The following is a 22,046-nucleotide window of genomic DNA, read 5'->3' as shown; positions in this document are numbered from 1 at the left end:
ATTACTATTGTTAAGGAAATATGATTATTTTTAATGCTTAATACAGTTAATCTTAAAAGATATATGGAACACTCTTATTTTGAACAGGGTTGTGTTAAGCATTTAAAACTAAACCAGATGGGTAAGTATTCAGAGACACAGGAACCAAATGCAGATTAAGGGAGATCTCTCAATGGGACCCCCACTGTGAGGCCGGGCCACAGGCGAAGCCATAAAATTAGCATTTTCCTTGGGAGACAGGGACGTTAGATTTCTCAGGTATCTGTGAGGTCTTATCTCAGGATCGTTCTGTACTCAGAATGACCGTGGGAGCCACGGGGGGTCAGAGCGGTCAGAGCGCAGCAATCAGCTATCCGCTCTTTTGTTTTGGTAGAAGGCAGATGGTCCTTTGATCTTTGCGTAGATTGAGGGGAGTGTCCAAGTTTCTCTGGGAGTTTCCAGTTGGCCAACAAGAGGAACGCCTAGAATGCATAAATTAAATAGGAAAACACCCACTCAGTATAAAATTTAGTGTCATCACTAAATTGTCAGAAAGTTGCCATCTTTTTGCTTTTTTGCATTGGCTCTCTCTCCAAAGACGTCTTTGCTGTTTGTCTTTGTTTCGTGTTTGTTTTGTCTCCCCTTGTGTGTCTTTATTTTATGAGAAAAATGCATATCTCTGTTCCTCTGCAGCTTTGTTGTCGATTGCTTTGTATGAGATTAAACTCTGTGATCTGTGACGTCAACGCGCAGTGTGGTGGTTCCACTTTCTAGCGGCTGCCCTGCCCGCTGAGAGGACCCGGGTTTTAAGGAAGAAGACGAGCCAAACGATTTGTCTAAAGTTTTTAATAATTATTCTTCCTTCACACTATCTAAAAACATTTCTTGAAATGAGACACATTTCTTCTTGTTCTAAATCTTTATTGAAGTTCAAAACAAAAGAAGGTACACATTGTACAACAGCTGAAAATCTGCAGAATTTAACTTACACAATAACATACGAAATTAATAACTGCTTGCTTTGTGGTTATGTCCAGAGCAGGCCACAGTCATCAATTTAGGTGGAGTCAGTTGGCATATGAAAGAAAATTATGTAATATCTCATAATGAGCAGTAGCCCAGTTTGGTTTGTTTTGGAGCAACATGGGGGATGGTGAACTCTGGATGACCTAAAATATAATTTTTAATATTTCAGAAACGAAAGCTGCACAAACGAAAATTTTAACGGCACAAACTTGCACTAACGGAGCACTAACCACTCAGACTATTTGCTGAATTTTTTGACATGGGTGGGGTGTCAGCTTGAGCAGCCCGTCCAGCACTGATCTCTAGGTTCAACTTCTGACGCAGATGTAGCCATTTAAACATGTCCAGCTAGAGCAGTGCGTTTAAAGTTGGCTGATTTTAATGTGTTCTGTGATGGTAGCTGCAATGTAGGCTTTATATCTTCTTTACTGTCTTTATACTCAGCTTGAAAAATGCTGTTGTCTTCCTGGACATTTTCATATTTCTGTAAATTCTCCATTTTAGTATTAGATTCTGCCAACGCTGTTTGCATTGCATGCATTTCTTTCCTTGCTCTTAAAGCAGCTTCAAAAATCTTTTTCTGAGTTTCAAACTCTGCCTTTTCTTCAGCCTCTAGTTGAATCTTCTTGAAATGTTGCTCTGCATACCACTCTGCTTCCTCTTTTTCAAGTTCTAGCTTGTCCTGTAAAGCAGCAGCCTTTGCCTTTAAAGCAGCCTGCTCTAATTCTGCTTTTAATCTCACTGATGAAGATGATGAGACTGAGCTTCCACATTGTGATGAGGAACTACTTTTATGTCTGCGTGTCCGCCTAGATGTTATAAACTATCTGCGGGTGTTATCTGTTTTTCACACTCCTCAGCCTGCTCAGCTCGATTCAAAACGTCTTTCATCCAACCTTCACAATGCCAAAAGAAGTCATTCATAAATCATGCTTCGGTTTGAACCAGTTTTTTTGATATTTCGTGTATTCTTCATCATCCATAACTTTCTGCAGAGCAGAGTTGAGATCTTTAAACTCTTCTCGCAAGTCACTAAAATCCACACCAAGCTTATTTTTTACAGCATCAACGTTTGCGTCATTTTCCATTAACTGTTCAATTTGCTTCTTCAAGCTCGACACCTTGGGCTAGCGTGGACCTGCGGGCCTGGATTAGCTTAGACTTATGTTCTTCTGGAGCTTTCTTGGTCATTTTTACCGTTCATTTTTCACTGTCTCGTTCGTCCATAACCAGCTAAACTCCTACGTCTTATGAATAATAATGTCAACAGCACGTACTGTTAAACTTCCTAGTTCCACCAAGTCACGACAAGCTTTCCTTTTTTTTACTCATGTACTTCAGCTGCAGTTGTCCACTTTACCCCGAATCTATTAACAAACCGTCTCCTGCTCGACGTGTCGCTTGTTATACAATTTACTCCTTTTCCAAAGTCTCCGTGCTGTTTTCCTGAGATAATTACTTCTAAGTTGTGTTGTTCCAAGTCGATAAGGTCCACCTAGAGCAGGTTTTTTGACTAATGTAATTTCCTAAATAATGAAGTCATAAGCTTGACGCTCTCCGTCTTTCCCATTCGGTCCACTTGATGACGAAAGGAGAAAAAAAACAAAAAACAGACTGGATCCTCTTGATAAAGTTAAACGGTTTACTTCAGAAATAAAAACGGAACAAATGTTACTTTTCCACAAAATAATAAAGAGTATACAAGAGAGACTAAAGAGAGAGGTCAAAAAACTGTGTGGCTCCAATCCAACTGCCCAACTAGCCACATCCTAAAATCCTTAACTGCAATTAGATATGCAAATTTAAAAGAAGACTTTAGTATAGTCCAATATAACAAATTCAGATTTAACTAGTAATCATTTTTATCCAAATACAAAATGATCATAAGAAATTGTTAAGGAAAAATGATTATTTTTAATGCTTGATACAGTTAATCTTAAAAGTTATATTCAGCACTCTTATTTGGAACAGTTTTCTGTTGAGCATTTGGGAATGGAGCCGAATAGCAGGCATTCAGACAAGCAGGGTCCCCCCCCCCCGCTGTCACACAGAGCAATAAAATTAACATTCCGATGGGGTAGAAGTAAGGGAGTTTGGGGGAAGAGACTTCAGAGGTATCTGCGAAATCTCATCTCAGGACTTTTCGGCACCCGTACCAGACAGGGATTAGCACTAAGTGGTCCGCCCTTTTGCTCAGAAAAAAACCAGACGGCCTTCAATCTTTGCCGTAAATCAGGGAGGTTCTTAAGTTTCTCTGAGTCCCTACGGAGTTTCTAATTGGTCAAAGAACGGAACGCCTTGACTGCATATATTAAATTGAAGAAACACCCACTCAGTATAAAATTCAGAGAGAGCGGCCACTATTTTTGCCTTTTTTCTTTGTCTTTGTTTTGTGTTTGTCTGTCTTCCCCGTGTCTGTCTTTATTTTTATGAGAAAAATGTATATCTCTGTACCTCTGCAGTTTTGTTAATTGATACATGCGTTGCTTTGTATGGGATTAAACTCTGTGATCTGTGACGTCAACGCGCTTTGTTGTTGTTTCACTTTAGCACGACGCTGCCACTCGTCGAGGATCCCGGGAAAATTAAAGAGGAAAGAGCCAAACGTTTTGTCCAAAGTTAACGTTAAATTATCCTCTTTTTTACAAAATATAAACATAATTTATCCTAAAGGTCTGAATGAACAAAACTGAATTTAGGCTTCTACAGACATGTAACATTTGTGGTTATAAAAAGGTTCTATTTAGCTTTACTGAGCATAAAAATGGCTCTTAGGATAGCAACGTTAGCAGACCCTCCTATTAAATCTTTATGAGACTGAGTGTAACTTTGCTATTCTGACTGTTCCCAGAATTTGAGGGCCTGATGTATGATGGGATCCATTCAGAGATGCTTTTCTAAAAAAAAAAAGAAAAGAAAAGAAAAGTACAAAATTTTGAACAATTCTTCATACTGTTGACTTTTCATAATTTACAGAAGGCATTTTCTCAGAAAGACCAACAGTCATTGAGGACGAAGGTGAATGTTTGGCTTGATATTCTTTTCGCACACTGGCACTGTAATTTCCCAAAATGATCAAGGGACTCTTTTGGGACGTTGAAGGTATCAGAGCATGAATCTGATGGTTGATTCATTCTGAATGATACTGAAGTCTTTCGGAGAATAAATGTTCCACCTAAAAGTTGAATTGCAGTGAAACGTGATGCTGGCAAGCTTTGGAAGGTTTGCTGAAAAATAGACAGTGATTAACATAAGATTTTATCAAACAAAATATGTCTTGTGTGACGTGTTTCCTGTAAAGCTGCTTTATGCAAAAATACACGGCGAACAGACCAGAAAACCAGTCTAGTCAAAAGTCTTTTCTAGGTTTTGACTAGAAATGCATTGACCCAAATGTAGGCAGACTGGAGGCAGAGAGGTGAAGAGATTTAATGATGGAACAAATTAAGACAAATAAAGTTCTCTCACAAATTGGCCAAGGAGCTTAAACACAGAAAAGAAGTGATCAATGGCATGGGAACCAGGTGAGTCTAATCAGGGGAATATTTAACAGTAGACCGAAGATAACACACTGAGAGCTGAACTAGAGAAAGGGAAACAAGATTAGCAAGCACAACATTCTGTCTTACTTAATCTGACAGGTTGGGCAAAAAGAGCATTAATGAAAAAAGCAACCAAGAAACACGAGGTATCTGAACGAAGAACTCTGACTTGATAGAATGCTGACAGCTTAACATCCATTCTATCAATCTGAGCTTCACAGAAAAATGGCAAGTAGAAATCCAATATTGAGATGTCATATGAAGCCCTGTTTAAAGTTTGCAACAAGACATCAAGAGTTCTCATTAATTACTTAGATTTACTGTTACATTCACTTCAGAAACGTAGAAAAACGCTGAACTAATAATATTTTAAAGAACAATATGTTCTTTAAAATATTGAAGCAAAATAAAGCAAGAATGTTCTTTAATTTGCTTCTTAAAACAAAGAACATAAATGTTTTTCGTGAACAAGCACACATGAAAACACAGAGCTACACCCACACAGTCTATCATAAACTGATGTTTGTATTATATTACTAAATAGTAACTGTTCAACAAAAAGGTACACAGTACTAGCTAACACAGGATGTAACCACAGCCCAACATAGTGTATCTGAAAACACTTCAATCTAAACACATTTGTGCTTGTGTGTGTGCGTGGGTGGGCGTGTGTGTGTGTGTCCTTATTTATGAAAGGTTTCTCCATAAGGATTTCCAACAGCCACACACCTGCCGTCCTCGACCCGACTAGGGTCACAGATCTTCAAAGGCTCCTAAAGTTCAGAGCCACGTTTTGTCAGACAGAAGATAAAAATGATCTTTTAGGGTCTTTAAAAAAAACAATACAAAGAGCTCCAGGACTAAAGGTTACTGTCCATCAGAGTTGTCCATAAATGTCAGAAGATTGGAAAATGTCCTGTGGTCATTTTAGTTTACTGCTGGCAACGTCAGCATCCAGGTTGTCCAGGTGAAAAAATTGCTCAAACTAAAATCACATGTTTCACATAACATATAACAAAACTGCACCTATTAGATTTGAAATATTAATTTCAAACAATATTATTTTGTAAAAAATACAGTAGCTATACATGAGCTATTCAGGAGAAGATTTTTACATGACTAGCTAATGTTTTGGATCAAATCATTTGTATTTCAGAGAATTTGAAATGTATTTTCTTTTTTTATTTTGTACATTGTTCTTATGTAAAAAAAAAAAGAAAAATCTTTCTTCCAAAGGTTTCTGATTCATCCTTTTGAATCAGAAATGTTGTTCTGTGATACATATACTTAATTCAATTCAAATTTAATTCAAAAATACTTTATTCATCTCAAAGGGAAATTAAATGTAGCTGTAACTCATATTAATTAAATTCTTCAGAGTTATTGTAGATAGTGACAGCTGAAGGCAGGAAATCGCTGTCATTGTCTTCCATTATCTAAAATAATAATGGAAATTAAAAAAACCCAATGATTTATATTTAAATGATGTCTACCTTTGGTATGCCACATTGAAACTTTTAATCGAACCGAATAAAATTTTTTTTCTTTTAATTACGACGCGAGTAAACACAAACTACCTCCATTCTTTTGGTTTAATATTAATCAACATATTTTCCTACACAACATGCCTCCAAATAAGGGCACACTCTGTACATTTATCTAGAGCAGCTCGTTGCCATGGTCTTTTCTCAGCCAGTCTTTTTCCACGTACGCTCTCACTGCTCCTGCTGAACTCCTCTGTGAAGCGTCTGGAGCCAGAAGCAGACTGAACATCTCCATAGCCTCTGGGGTGAACCTCCTCCACAGAGGAGGGACGTCATCCTCCACATAAACTTTCTTCTTCGTCTCGCACCAGTCGGCAAACTCCTGATAGAAGCTGTCCGAGTCCATGCAACGCTCCCATGGAAAGTAACCGGTCAGGATGCAGTAGATGACCACTGCAAAGGCCCAGGTGTCCAAGCTGGGCTCCACGCTCAGAGGAGGCACTGTCACCTCTTTCTGGTTGTCCAACAGAGCCACGCTGCAAAGTTCCGGGGCCATGTACGGCAAAGTCCCTGTGATGAAGCGAATGAGGGTTCCTCTCTTCTGGGCGAGGCCAAAGTCTGCCAGCTTGACCTGACGGCAGTGAGTGTCCAGCAGCAGGATGTTTTCAGGCTTGACATCCCGGTGGACCAGACCGTGGCTGTGGATGAACTCCAGCGCACTGGAGATCTGGAGGACGCAGCGTTTTACTGACGACTCCGGGATTCCCACCTGGATGAAGAAAGAGAATATACATTTCTATTGTTGCATCACGTATTTAAATTTGTTCCAGTTTGTTTTTATTTGAAATCCAAAACGCAATTTAAGTGTGAATGTTTCATGCAGCAAAAATCAATGAACATTTCCATATTTGTATGTTTCTTTGATTTTATTTGATTTATCCAACTGTTTGTTTTTGTCACCAGATGTCAATGTGTTGGAACAATCTACAAGTCATTGGTTTAAAGCAGAGTATCAGTTCCACCTGGTGGAAAACCTGAGCCATTACATTTTATGAAATCGTATGTACTGTATGTCATTTAAATACCGATGGGTTTATATTGGTTACCTGTAACTCTCTATAGGGTTCACAAATAATGAGATGTTCAAGGTCATACATGAAAATTCCATATCACTACACTAATCTTTATTAATGGTACAAACAAAAACATGCACCACATGTTCCTTTAAATAAAGACTAGAACCCCACCTCCAAAAATGGAGCATTGATAAACATACTTTATATAAACTTTGATGATGGCACTCCACAAAATACAGCTTTACTGGTTTCTTAAATGGTGACTGGGCATTGTTTTTATGATGTTTTTATTTTTGTGTTTTTATAATGTAACACGCTCTGGACTATCATGTTGCAAATGGATTTGATTGATTGATTGAGTGATATGGCTTAGTAGTAAAAATCTGTCATTTAAGTGACTGTTAGATTACAGACCTTACTGAAGGCATTTTTTTCAAATAAGGATTATCTGTTTAAATGTTTACTACATGACAAAAGGAACATAAACAATCCTTCAAATCTTTGCATTTCCTTTACAACAATGGCTCAGGAATGTCAGGGTGCTGCTATTTAACTTACAGGTAGCTGTGCTGCTTTATTACACTATTTGTATGTTAAGATAAATAAGCAAAAATGCCATTTTGTATTTATATTATAATTTTTCTGACCATTTTATTTTGTTAGGGCGCCACAAACTTCAGCCACCACAAGGGGGCGACTAATGCTTTCAGCACTAATGCTTTCAGCCCAGGTGTAGCAGTGAAACCAAACCAGCTATTTAGAAAGCATTGGACTCTGAAGGGGCTTTTTATGGTGCTTCCTCCTCTAATGCTACTAATTGATACTAAATATTTACAAACTCTGTATTGAAACATATTGCTAAGACAGGAAACCTTTTATTGAATTATGGACAGTATTAGAACTTGAGATCATGTTAATTATTCTCTGGTGTGTGTTGATGTAGGCCTGCGTTTCAGAGATGTTGACTATTTTGAATAGATTCAGTGTAACATGCAAGAGGTGTGTGTAGGAATTATCTGTTTTAATCATAAGGAGATCTATTTCTCATCATTTCTGTTGATTTTCAAAACTCTGGTTTGTGTCAGTAATTCTAAACATTTTCATCTATCGCCCGGTATATATATTCATATAGCTGACATTCTGAAAGTTTTAACTTCAGCTGCATTAGAAGCATTTTGACCCACAGTCAACATTCACCCCAAAATGTTTCTAAATATAGCATCAGCTCTGTCATAAGTCTCGCTTAAACAATGAATGACTTCTCACCTTTGGCTTGATGACGGCAAACAGATCCCTCCCAATGACCAGCTCCTGGGCGAAGCAGTAGTGCTCTTTAGACTGGAAGGCGATGCCAAACAGGCCCACAATGCAGGGGTGGCAGGACAGGTGTAAGGAGATGCAGTACTCTCGTAGAAAGCCCTGCAGTTTAGTGGAGGCTTTAGGCATCACTTTCAGGGCCATTGGAGTCCCTGCAGACCAACCACAGTGCAGTCATCACCGACGGAAACAAACACCGTTACTGCTTCCTTCAGGTTTCGTACTTGTTTTGCCACAGAGGAACATTGAGATCTCTTCCAGTTTATTTCCATATACTGACCCCTGCTGGTTTTTCAGTTCTGTGATCTGCGTTAATCTGTATACTTCGTCTAGCTTTACCAGTTAACTGCTTTACTCACTGACTCATAAGGCACCATACAGCTAAAAGAGTTCAGCTGAGTATCTCTGATCAAAATGTTAAAGTTTTTCAGCTGCCGTTTGATAATCGCGGTTCCCCTGTACAGGATTTTTGACTTTATGAGTCTTCAAAGATATCATAACTAGCTTTGCTAACTTTTAGAGAGAGATTTTTTTCTACACCGTGTGGTTTCGAAACACAAAATAAAAACACACCTTGAATTTTTCTTTTTGAGAGAAATAATGAACAGTACTTCAAAAAAACAACTTTCAGGCTCCGTTCATAGAGTAAATAAATAGCAAATAAATATTGATTTTATTGGTTAATTCCATGTACATAGACCCAGATTAGCAAATAACTGAAGTTTGAAACTAACAGTTGAAGTATGATCAGAAGAAAAGAGTTTCACACTTTCACAGCGAGGTTTGTGGATCAACACCAGTTTAGTTGTGAAACAGTTCAGAACCAGTTTGAAATGATTAACATGTCTTTACAGGGCCATTAGCTGTAGATTTTTTTAAAGAGAAAAATAACAGATTCTACACAAGAATACAGAATAGTTGTTGGTTTGACTATAGTTGTGTAATGGCCAATTACAGAACCTTGTGGGACTTCCTAGGACATAGAGGAAAAACCAGGAACATCATATTTTTGTCATGAAGCGGTGTGGTGAAGGGTGGTGAGGCAGATGCAGCGGAGGCAGGTATGATGAATATGGTGTTTTAATTACGGAAAGCCAGTCAAAACAACGAACAGCAGGCACAAGGAAACACTGACGACGAACTGACTAGACATAGACGAGGACCCGACGAGGAACAAGGAACACAGGTGGAGTTAAATACACGGGAGGGTAATCACAGAGACGAGACACACCTGGGAACAATCAAGGGGAGGACAGGACAACGAAGAGACTTAACGACACAGAAAACTCTAAATAAACAAGGAAAAACACAGATCATGACAGTACCCCCCCCCCTCAAGGGCGGCTACCAGACGCCCAAGGAAAAAAAAAACCAAAAAACCCAACAAGGGTGGGTGGAGGGGTGCCGGACGGTGGGCCAGAGTCCAAACTAACAAAAAACAACCCACCATCGTGGGCGGAAAAACAAGAAGGGCCAAGAGTCCATAAACAACAAAAAAAAAAACTACCCACAGGGTGGGCGGAGGCAAAGGAGGCGGGAACCACTGAAGTGGTCCGGCGGTCGTCCGCGGCGGCGGGAACCACGGAGGTGGTCCGGCGGTCGTCCGCGGCGCTGGAGGCGGGAACCACGGAGGCGGTCCGGCGGTCGTCCGCGGCGCTGGAGCCGGGAACCACGGAGGCGGTCCGGCGGTCGTCCGCGGCGCTGGAGGCGGGAACCCCGGAGGCGGTCCGGCGGTCGCCCGCGGCGCTGGAGGCGGGAACCACAGAGGCGGTCCGGCGGTCGCCCGCGGCGCTGGAGGCGGGAACCCCGGAGGCGGTCTAGCGGCCGTCCGCGGCGCCGGAGGTGGCAACGGGGAGTCCCGGGGGCCGCCCACAGACGGCGACGACGAGCCCCCCGAGGCAGGGTCTCTGGTGGAGCACAGGGGGTCTCAGTGGGAACACAGAAGGTCGGGGTCTCGGAGGGAACGCAGAAGGTCGGGGTCTCAGGAGGAACGCAGAAGGTCAGGGTCTCAGGAGGAACGCAGGAGGTCAGGGTCTCAGGAGGAACGCAGGAGGTCAGGGTCTCAGGAGGAACGCAGGAGGTCAGGGTCTCAGGAGGAACGCAGGAGGTCAGGGTCTCAGGAGGAACGCAGAAGGTCAGGGTCTCAGGAGGAACGCAGAAGGTCAGGGTCTCAGGAGGAACGCAGGGAGTCTCTGGAGGAACGCCGGGGCGGAGCCTCGGGGCCGGCTGCGGGGGCGAGCCGGGGCGGAGCCTCGGGGCCGGCTGCGGGGGCGAGCCGGGGCGGAGCCTCGGGGCCGGCCGCGGCGGCGAGCCGGGACGAAGCCTGGGAATTGGCTGCGGCGGCGAGCCGGGACGAAGCCTGGGAACCGGCTGCGGAGGCGGGCCGGAGCGAAGCCTCGGGACCGGCTGCGGCGGGGTTAGCTCCGGAAAGCGATGAGGGGCCGGATCCACCGGCGGCGCACGTCGCTGTCTCCGAGCTGGTCGCGGAGGTGGCGCATCCGGAAGGCGACGAGGGGCCGGGTCCACCGGCGGCTCACGTCGCCGTCTCCGGGCTGAACGCGGAGGTGACGGAACCGGAAGGCGACGAGGGGCCGGGTTCACCGGCGGCTCACGTCGCTGTCTTCCCCGGCGTGAGTAACGGCGGGGGCGGCATCCGGTGGGCTCTGGGGTGGTGACTGGTCGCATCAGACACTGGTTAATCGCCAGGGTGTAGTCTGATTCCAGTCCCATCTCTTCCAGCAGCAGCGGAGATGGCAGGATCTCTACGTCCCTGTAGAGATCCCGCTGAGCCAACTCCAACTGCTGCTGGAACCATGCCTCTTGGTCGTGCTGCATTCTCACCATCGGTATGGTCGGGTCCTACTGTCATGAAGCGGTGTGGTGAAGGGTGGTGAGGCAGATGCAGCGGAGGCAGGTATGATGAATATGGTGTTTTAATTACGGAAAGCCAGTCAAAACAACGAACAGCAGGCACAAGGAAACACTGACGACGAACTGACTAGACATAGACGAGGACCCGACGAGGAACAAGGAACACAGGTGGAGTTAAATACACGGGAGGGTAATCACAGAGACGAGACACACCTGGGAACAATCAAGGGGAGGACAGGACAACGAAGAGACTTAACGACACAGAAAACTCTAAATAAACAAGGAAAAACACAGATCATGACAATTTTAACAGAGTTATCTTTTGCAGAATTCCATAATATAGCTCAATAGTTCAACGATGTTTCCTAAATAGGACTGTTTTGAGATTGGAAAATTCATAGCTATCCAGTAATGTTTCTACAGAAATTTAGACAAATAATATTTGGTAATTTATGAATAAAAAGAATAAAAAGACTTGATGAATAATGCTTTACATGAATGTACATTTTGTAATATCTTTCCACTTTGATTTAAATAAACTGCCCCCAGAGGCTACAATAGTAATAACGCATACCCCTAAAACGATGGGTGACCAGCAACACTTTGCCATATTTTCCCCGTCCGATCTCCTTGATGATGTTGAAATGTTCCTGGATCTCCAGCTGACCGATGCTCTGAGACGTCAGCTCCATCAGCTCATCGATGAGGCACCCTTCAGCGAGACCCAGCTCAATCATCTCCTTCCGAAAACATAACATGAATAAATTAGTTTTTTTCTTTGCTTGCATAAGATGTAAAAGACAGGGCTCAGCTTTAAAAAATATCTAATTTGCCTGTTTGTGCATGCATTTACCTGAGTTCTAGCATCAAGTAAATATCTAACTTAATCCAAATTTAATGGAAAGTAACTTTGATTCAAAAAAAGCTTTTTACTGAAACAAAAGATACATTTTCTCTATCTCCTAACAATTTAAAGCTTTTATTTCCATTATGCTGATCTGCGTTAAAGAAAAGATTCTTTCTATGTTGTTTGATGTAATGCCTGTTTGAACAAAATCTCTTCATAACTGAAGTTTGTTTATACACTGCTCAAAAAAATAAAGGGAACACTTAAACAGGTGTTTAACACTTAAAGTGTTCCCTTTATTTTTTTGAGCAGTATATATATATATATATATATATATATATATATGTATATATCTCCATCCATCCATTTTCTTACACCCTTGTCCCTAATGGGGTCAGGAGGGGTGCTGGTGTCTATCTCCAGCTAACGTTCTGGGCGAGAGGCGGGGTCACCCTGGACAGGTCACCAGTCTGTCACAGAAACAGACAGGACAAACAACCATGCACACACACACTCACACCTAGGGAGAATTTAGAAAGACCAATTGACCTAACAGTCATGTTTTTGGACTCTGGTAGGAAGCTGGAGTACCTGGAGAGAACTCACGCATGGACAGGGAGAACAAACAAACTCCATGCAGAAAGACCCCGGGCCGGGAATCGAACCCAGGACCTTCTTGCTGCAATGTACAATCCTGAGTCCAAAAGCATCGACAGTGACTCCCTTCTAACCATTTTAACTTTGTTAACCTGAACAGCTATAAAACAGACAGAAGCCTCTAATTTGTTGCTTCTGTAATTCAGAGCATGGTGTCATGATCTATGGTGTCTCAAATGTGGTACTTGAACACAAATTCTGAGAATTAGTTTCACACAAGATTAAGTCACTTGACCTCATCAAACCAAGATAAGGGGAAGTGCCAAGCTCACTTCTTTAAAGTACATGTAAGGTTGTCAGGGCAGTGCCGGTCACATTTTCAATTGCTTCAAATGTTCTTTAACAGACCAACAAGCTAAAGCCAAACCACAAAACATACATGAACCAGAGTGAAGTACAGAAAGTAACAATTCTTTCTTGCCAAAATTGTTTTTCCCTTTATTGAGCCTAGATGACAGTAAAGATGATTTATAAGTATATATAAGTATATATAAGTATTTATAAGTATATATATATATATATATATATATATATATATATATATATATATATATATATATATATATATATATATACACAAAATGGAACTAGGTAAATATTACACAACAACCTTTTTTCCTCTTTTTTTTTTCCAGCTTTCAGTCGAACCTCTACACAATATATACACACACACACACACATATATATATATATATATATATTAGGTGGTGATGGGTAATCATGTGGTCTTGTCGCTGTCATGTACACAGCATGTGTTGTCCTATTCTTGGTTAGGATCCTTATCACATAATCTACTAAAAGATGTAACTTTTTTTTACATGTGTAATTTACAAAAATAACCAAAAGTCAAGATAACTAATAATTATAGTAGCACATAATGATGTCAATGTATTGGTTTAAACCTATACTGTTTAAATGTATATTTATCGACTACTATTGTTTTAGTTTCTTCAGTTAATTTCTGAAAATTCACTCTTTTTTTTAACAATGTTGTCATCATTACTTATATGGGTTTAATGACACATACAGTAAACTATCCAGCATGTACCTGGAAGACTGAGATTTTTTCCACATATGTCAATGATAAGTTATTAAACTCTGAGCTGCTGTTGTTACATTGATGTTAACAATGAGTAGATACTGATAATATCTTTAAACCTCTTTATGCTTACCTTTTTTCACGGCTGCTCCCAAACACAGTCACTGGAATTTGAATAGCAAGCAGTGCAAATGAACAGAATGTCTACAGCTGGTAAATATACTCTGCAAATGCTGAATCAATATCTTCCTTATTCCCTCTTCCAATTTCACTAGAGCTGCTGCAGCAAGAGTAGCTCTGGAAGCTCTGCACTGTCCCGCTCACTGCGGTGTGTTCAAATGCTGTGAAACATCAGAGCCAACTTTAACAGCTGATTACAAGCTGGCTCTGCAAAAGACACACACACACAAATACACCCCTGCACATGCCCACACACACGCATGGCTATCTTTGTGGGGACTTTCCATTGACTTCCATTCATTTCTACAGCTTATACCTCACCCTTATCCTAACCCTAACCAATACTCAATTCACACCTTAGTCCTAAATCTAACCCTTGACCCAAAAACAGTGTTTCCCCTTTGTGGGGACCAGGCTTCTGTCCCCACAAGGAGCAGTGGGTCCCCACAACTTAGTATGTGTCACGAAAATGGTCCCCATAAGGTATTACAAACAAACGCGCACACACACACACGCACACCCCAACTATTTAGAATGTCTATGCATATTAGGACTTTATGCGCAGTCCAGACATTTTCACTCATCCTAACCAGTAGCAGTATTTTCCTAACCTTAACCAGATGTAATTCATGCCTTACCTCTAAACCTAACCGCTCACCTAAAACAAAGGCTGTCCAATGTATAATGACTGGGTTTTGGTCCACATAAGGCCCATTGGTCTTCAGGAGGTTGGTAAACATGGCGAAAATGGTCCTATTTAGTGTTGGATGACAAAAATTGCAGAAATGTCTGGCTTAGCTAGCATATTATTGTGATTAATAATTTATTATTAAGGAAGTTATTAACATATAGTAGTTGAAGTTTCGTTTAACTAATAGAAGAACAGCAGGAGCACCACCAGAGTACCTGGAATAACTAGTCAAACACTTTCAGCTTCTCATGAAAGAATGAATTCAACGTTACTGGACAGAAGCTACATTTCACTTGAATGTTTTCTAATACAGTCTGAGAATTTATTAAGAAAATAGCTCAAAACAGTCATATATTTTGCCAATTAACTTCTTTGCCTAAACTACCAATAATGGAATCTACTGGTCTAAAAGCAATGAGTAATCAAGAACCAAATCAACTAATAATGAAGGTAGGAAAAGGGAATGAAAAACTGAAAAATAATTTCAACACTAATCTACTAATTAGTAAAATAAAACGTAAGATCAGCAGAACAAATTATACAATGATATTACTACTATGACAATAGTCAGACATGATGCCCTGACCTCAGCAACACCCCCCACTCTAGAACAAAGAACCAGAAAATGTAATATGTGGTCAGACCTAGTAACTCCTCAGAGACCATTAAAGCAACATATAAAAACGTCTAAATTGTTTTATGTAACTAACTTATCTAAGTGCAGACAATGAAAAGAAGATCCAACCTTACTGTGAGATGATCAGTCTGAAAGTCAGATTGAAAATGATGTCCAGGGAGGGACTGGTCCAACAGACCAGGTGAGCTGGATGGCCAACTGGAGGCTCTCAGAAAGACCCAGTGGTACTGTTGCTAGGTTTAATGACCACATGGCAACTGCTCGGCGACATGAGCGTACTTCTAAAATAACAGGACAGCGAAGGATTTTATAGATCTCAGTTCCAGTCATGTGGGAACTTAAAAAATCTGGATGCACAGACAGGGATTGTTAAAGGTTCTGAGGGTAACACCATAGGTTTTATCTTCCTTCCTATGGTTCATGAGTTTTTATCATAGAACATTCATAGAACATTCATACAATTTTGCAGAGGATTGTCAGTATTTATCAGGACTTTCTTGACATTTGTATCTTTTTTCAAGACCTATTTTTATTCTTTGGTATTTGATTCAAACAGTTAGAGTTTATTATATAATGACAGTTATGGAGTACATTTGTATTTTAGATTAACCTTACTTTTAAGTATCTTGTTATTATTGTTGTTATCTTGCTTTATTTAATCAAATTGTACTGTATGTTGGTCAACATCTGTTGTTTTTGTGCCATAGAAACAAATTGACATTAATAGAGGATAAATCAAATCAGTTAACTTTATTCATATAGCTATAATACACAGCAAAGGTTCTTTACAAGACAAATGTGTTATTTGGTTAAGTACAGTGGAACCCCAATTTTTGGTGATTCAGTTTTTGCAGATTTATCTATTCACTGATTTTCTGTGGAAGGTAAAATGTGTCTATTTGTCTTTTTTGTTTTTTAAAAACTCACACATCCTGACATTCTTAAATTTAAAAAGTTCTTTTGGTTTTTCTTTTTCTACTGTCTTAGTATCTTCACTTGATCTTTTGACCAGTGCTTCAGCCAAACAAAACAAACCATGACCAAGGTTTAGCAGTGACAGCTACAGATACTGCTCCTGTTTCACTCCGCCTTGCGGTGCGACATATCTTAGCATTTTATACCCTCCTAAAGTGCAAACTCCATCCAGAATTACAAATGTTTTCACTGACTGTGCCTTCATTCGTTCGATAATGACTGACATTCCCAATTTTCCCAAGGAGCCTAGTACTTTCATCAAGGCTCTGAATTGGGAATGCACTCAAGTAGTGCCACTCATGTGAAATAAATCCCTCAGTATGTCACCTTCATCCCAGGAAGACTTAATGAGGGTGTTGTTGTACCAGTGTGAGAGTAAACGTGTGCGTTAATCTATGCTTCAATTGCTGGTAACTCACTCAACACTGTCTTCATGTCATAGTGGGTATTTTTGGGGGAACCAAGCTCCCAAACTAAACAAATGATCCCGAGAAACAGATACTTTGTTAATCCTGCTGGAGTTTAATGAGGTGTGAAGAACTCATAGCTTAGCTTCAAACTACAGAGGTCATTTTATTGGAAATAACAGCCAGAATGTCTGTGTGTTATTTGACAAGACACCTAAATTTAATTATCTACTCGACATAACCATACAGCTTTAACATTCTGAGGCAGGTAACACGAAGCTATATGTAGAATGTCCGAAACCTCCTAATGAAAGCTCCCAGCTACTGCTGGATGAGTTTACAGCCAGAGTGAGTAATTGTAGTTATGTAGTGGAGTGTGTTCTGAAATTTGTGATCATCATGTTACGCTGTCACCACATAGACGGGTTAATGTCATACTTGACATCTTTTCCTTCTAGGACAGTGCTGAGTAGTCCTCAAGGCGCCAGAGTCCAAACGTCCAGCCTCCAGACGTTCCCGCTTCTGTCCTCCATGTCCTGGAAGAATTCAGTTACAGAGGTGTGAGAACTGACGTCGCAGCTCAGTGTATTGGTCGAGACAATTTATTTTGGTAACGTTTTGGAATTAGTTTTCATGTAAAGAATTAGACCCTATGCAGGAAGTTGCGATGCACTTGTCTGATCCGTGACATTCCTCTGGCCTCTGTAGTCAGTCAAGTTCGTGAGGCAGTGAGACGACCACATCACTCATGGTCCAAACAGTACTGTTGTGACTCAGCTCATTCCTAAACAGCAGTTTATTGCTTGTAAGGATACGTTGCATAGCCAGACTGATTAGCTTTGGTTTTCTCTTAATTACCAAAGAGGAACAGGAAAGAGGAACAGTTTCAAGATGATCAATCAATATGCAAAAAGAGTAAAACTGTAGCAGCAGACAAAAGCAGAAATTAAGCAGTGAATTAATAACCATGTACAAAAAAAAGGGAAATATCATTTCAAAATCTCTCTCCAAGTCAAGTTTCATGTTGAAATGTTTTGTAACTTTCCTCTTCCTGCCACTAATTTGCGAATGAAGTTCCTGTTGCTTATTATTTACAGGGTAATCCTGCAATATTGGAGGGCAGCTGTGTTGTGGTGCAAAGACAAGAATAACATGAGGGAAAAGTCTGTTTGGAGAGTACTTCATCTATAGTACTGTAGTCAAAAACCGCCTGATCACTTAAGTTATCTCAATCTAGCCTTGTTGGAAAGGTCATGATGTTCCTCAGGACAGTTGGGAAGCGCAAACGGATATAGTGTAGCTAAATATGATATAATAAACACAGACTGATGTGAAATAATGACAGCATATCATTTTGTTCCTTGTGGTGGATTGGCGACCCATGTAGGGTGTACCCCACCTGTTCAATCACTACTGGAGGTAGACACCAGCCCCCATCACCCACAAGGATAAGTGAGTATTGACAATGAATGGATGGTTATTGTACTTTCTCTTCTGATGAAAGATAGTTTTGATACAAGACTTTGATTTTTTTTCTGTTTTATAAAAAAAAGGGGCAGCAGTGTTTTGGAATTTTGCCTACATTACACACTTATTATTATTTTGGCTTTGATTGTTCTTGAACCTGCTGCAAGTTCAAATATAAGCATGGCGTCAGACTCCAAGCATTACCAGCTGTTGTGGATAAAACCGATTATTATTGACTCGGTTTTATCGTCCTGCTCAGTGTCCCAGTTTGGTATTCTATCTCTTAACAACAAGAACGGCTTGAACCTAGTAGTAAAATGGCCCAGTGAGCCGACAGGTGGGGTGAGGCTAAATCTCTGTACTTCTTGCAGAGGTTACCTGCAACCATCTCAAAGCTGCAGGATGTAACTTTTACAAAAACATAATTTTAAACATTTGTTTAAACTGTCACTGGGCTGTGAAAGTATGCTACGAGACAGATAAATAATTAAAAAATAAGCTCCTCTGCCTCTTCCATTGCTACTGTCTGCAAAAATGCAGTCAGAAACAACCAATCAGAGACCAAAGGAGGGTCTAATTGCTGTCAATCAATCTTGTGAATGCGCTCCTCAATGTGCTAATGACAGAAAAACAACATAGACAGTTTATTGTGTCTATGGCAACCAGCCTTCCTGACAAAAGGGCAGTTGTCAAGAAGAAGCTGTAGCATCGCAGAGAGCAAAGGGGAGGATGAGAGTGGTGTGTAGACAAGAGGGTCTGACAATCAGAGTTCTCCTTGGCTCTGATTGGTTGTTTCTGCAGGAGCACTGAATTTGATTAGATGACAGCAGGACCATCGGGGAAAGGCAGAGGAGTCTGATTTATTTCACAGATTAGGTTATACTGTCAGGCCATAGTGATAATTCTAACAAATATGAAGAAAGCATGTTTTTTTTAAAATAAAATTACTGCAGCTTTAAGAAATGTGTCTCATCCTGTGCATGGTGAATTGAGACTTCTCCTATCTGTATGCAGATATTTGATCACCAAATGCAACACTGACTCGTTTTGTTCCTGTTGCCATAAGTTTCCAAAATCAGTATAGTTTTAATATTGTTTTTTTTTTATTTTTAAAATCTTATTCTATTTAGAATACTGTGATTTAGGCCGCACTTTTGTTTTAGCCTATATCTTTTATGATTTTTAATATTTCAAAGTATGGAGCACCAGACTACTTTTGATCATATTATATTTATATTTATTGTCATTTCCTACCAACTTTCTTAATTGGCAACAAAGTTGACTCACCTCAATGTAACCAAATCTACCTAATGGTATAAACAAAGCTGACTGATTGATAGACTCGTCATCAGGAGTCGTTATGACTGTAATAGAAATCTTGGACATAAAGTTCTGCATAGTTCTAGTCAAACTTTTGGTGACAGGCTGAACGCCTCGTACTTTGGTCATTTATATATTCCACATAAACAAATGAACAGTTTCAATTTTCCCTCACAGCTTTAACAAATTCTCCAGCTGCTGCTTTTGAGCTCTCAAGTTTTAACAAACACCTAATCATCCACCAACAGTCTGTCATTATGTAGATGTTTCCATGACGACTAAATTGTCAGTTTTTATAAACATGAGGATAAAATAACTGATCATTATTCACCTGAGAATAACCAAGATTACCATTTGTAACATGAAGGATGTACTGAAAAACATGTTTCATCTAACATCGTGTCATGTCCAAACGTGAAAACTTTTGAACTTTGACCTCAGGTATTCCTGATGTGTGAAACGGAGGGTCCAATTCACCATTCACAATTTCCTTGACCGTCTGTTCAACCATGAGGGTCATCTTTAGATGTCTGCAAAGGTCCAATGAGTCCCTGTGGGACTGACAGCTTCAAAGGTCAGAACTCTGTTAGCTTGGTGTGATGGCACACACGCTATGTAAAATTGTGGGTACGGATATTTACTGGTTTTTACGTTAGTATATTTTATTATTTAGTAACACTACAAACCGAAAATAGCAAATATGTAATATCCTAACAGAAAAGTTTTGAATCTATGTGCAAAGTGTGTGAGAACTGCAGCGCTTACGCTGACGCAAGTTACCTGGGAGATGTCTGAGTCTGTTGTAGCTTGTATCTGGTGATCAAACTCTCTTCGAAAACAGAGAGTTTGATCATTTTTCATTCCATAAAACCTGAAACGACATGTTTGAAAGTTTGAAGATCTCGTGCTTCCTTTAAAATTTTGTTTCACACAAAGCGCGCCTCTGCTCTATTACTGTGTGAGTTGTCAGCAGGCTTCCTTAGGAATTACTTTCTAAACATTTCGGTGCTTGATCTAAATACTTTACTGAAAACTGAAGTCATAACGAAGGACATCATAAGTTCATGAAGCCTATATGAGTCTAGTACTGCATACCTCTGATGTGTATGTGAAGCACTGTAATAGTCATGGTGGGTGGCTGGGGGGGTGCACTGTACCTTAATATAGAAATGTTAGTAAGTGGGTGGAAAGAAGGAATGGAGTTTACAACAGCATGCGTGTTGATAGAGAAGGTGAGGACAGCCTGTCCGGGATCGGTTACAGATTGGCATCCCAATGTGGTTGGATCTGTCAGTCTAATGGAGACGTAAACACATGAACTCATAACCATTTGCTTACTAAAGCTTTATATTTTCAGCAAATGGACAACATCCCTTACTGAGCTGCGATTAGGATTTGTTTTCAGAGATTTGTAGTTCAGAGGCACATAAAGCTTTCAGACTCTTAGTTTATGTCACAAAAAAAGATTTCGCAACTCTTACATATTTAAAGCTAAATTGCACTAATAATAATAATAATAATAACAATAAATGATGAAACCTATTAATATGTAATTCCAGACTTAATATCCTTCTAGCATCACTTGTTGTTGTAGTTCTTTAAATAGATGACTGTGCTCGCGCTGTGACTGACGCCCAGAAGGATTTCTGGGACCTGTCCTCTCCTCAGTGATGTATAGCAAGTCTGTGATTCTCTTGGTCATTGATCCAGACTGTTGGGATGCTCTGGAACTTGGACACAGCTAAAAGAAGGAAGCAATTTGACATCTGACTCATTGAATCTGTTCTAAATACAGAAATAGAAAAGACCAACAAACAACTGTGATATCGACCTGCCAATGACTGTACCCAGGGCCAACGACGACGCTGACATCACATTCACATGCACCTTCTCTAGATTTCTGGCATTTGGAATTGCTTTTGACTCTTCCTCCATTTTATTCAGGTATTATTCTTCTCAGGCAGGGTTTTAGATATATACATATATATATAAATAAATAAACATTACTTGACAAGCAAAGTTCTACAGGTGAAAACTTTTTAGATTTAAAGGAGACATTTGGCGCTAATTGTCTACTATAATGATTAGGGTTAGGGTTAGGGTAATCTATTTATCCTGATCTATTTAATCTTTCATCGTTTTGTATAATCAGTCCCTTGAGAAAAGTACTTTTTTACCAAACTGATCAAGGTTGTGTGTTGATGGGATCAAATCCTGTCAGACTGACTTTCTTTTGAGGGTCCCACAAGGCTCCATTCTTGGTCTTCACATTTTATGTTTATTGATTTTCTAGACACCTGCATAAATCCAAAGTATTAGTAATTCTTACACGTGCAAATATTTCCGTTAAGCATTTTAAAATTTCTCATCAGCAAAAAAAAGCTTTAAATTATTGTGAATCTTTTCAAATGAAACTATCATTTACTCTCTAAAATCCTTTAGTGTCATGGTTTGTGGTTGTGGAGGTGTGGACCCACATGCAGAGAGACAGAGGCGACAACTGAGTTTGATGATTTAATGAAGATAACCAG

At 40.1% G+C, this 22,046-nt stretch overlaps 1 protein-coding gene across 3 annotated transcripts; it reads right to left on the bottom strand.

Annotated features, from left to right (window-relative positions):
- Positions 1-4,410: 4,410 nt before the first annotated feature.
- On the bottom strand, positions 4,411-15,588 carry LOC114143044 (serine/threonine-protein kinase SBK1). 3 transcript variants are annotated; one of them, XM_028014770.1, is made up of 5 exons: positions 14,677-14,759; positions 13,972-14,009; positions 11,870-12,035; positions 8,374-8,576; positions 4,411-6,800 (listed from the first exon to the last, which is right to left on the bottom strand). In XM_028014770.1, exons 3-5 carry the CDS (start codon positions 12,030-12,032, stop codon positions 6,207-6,209), a joined length of 960 nt encoding a protein of 319 aa, XP_027870571.1. In that variant the 5' UTR covers positions 12,033-12,035; positions 13,972-14,009; positions 14,677-14,759; the 3' UTR covers positions 4,411-6,206. The 3 variants fall into 3 exon arrangements, with proteins under 3 accessions (XP_027870571.1, XP_027870582.1, XP_027870564.1); XM_028014781.1 differs by lacking the exons at positions 13,972-14,009; positions 14,677-14,759 and adding an exon at positions 15,455-15,588; XM_028014763.1 differs by lacking the exon at positions 14,677-14,759 and having other exon boundaries at positions 13,972-14,277.
- Positions 15,589-22,046: the final 6,458 nt, after the last annotated feature.

Source organism: Xiphophorus couchianus, chromosome 1, assembly GCF_001444195.1.
Source record: "Xiphophorus couchianus chromosome 1, X_couchianus-1.0, whole genome shotgun sequence".
NCBI lineage: Eukaryota > Metazoa > Chordata > Actinopteri > Cyprinodontiformes > Poeciliidae > Xiphophorus > Xiphophorus couchianus.
Note: the sequence above shows the minus strand (reverse complement) of the source record. Positions and strands in the feature narration are given on the sequence as shown.

Coding starts and splice junctions, on each gene's coding strand:
- LOC114143044 (XM_028014781.1), bottom strand. CDS start 12,032: ATGATTGAGCTGGGTCTCGCTGAAGGGTGCCTCATCGATGAGCTGATG. Junction 8,577..11,869: donor GGTCACCCATCGTTTTAGGG/GTATGCGTTATT, acceptor GTTGGTCTGCAG/GGACTCCAATGGCCCTGAAA. Junction 6,801..8,373: donor TTGCCGTCATCAAGCCAAAG/GTGAGAAGTCAT, acceptor TTCTTCATCCAG/GTGGGAATCCCGGAGTCGTC.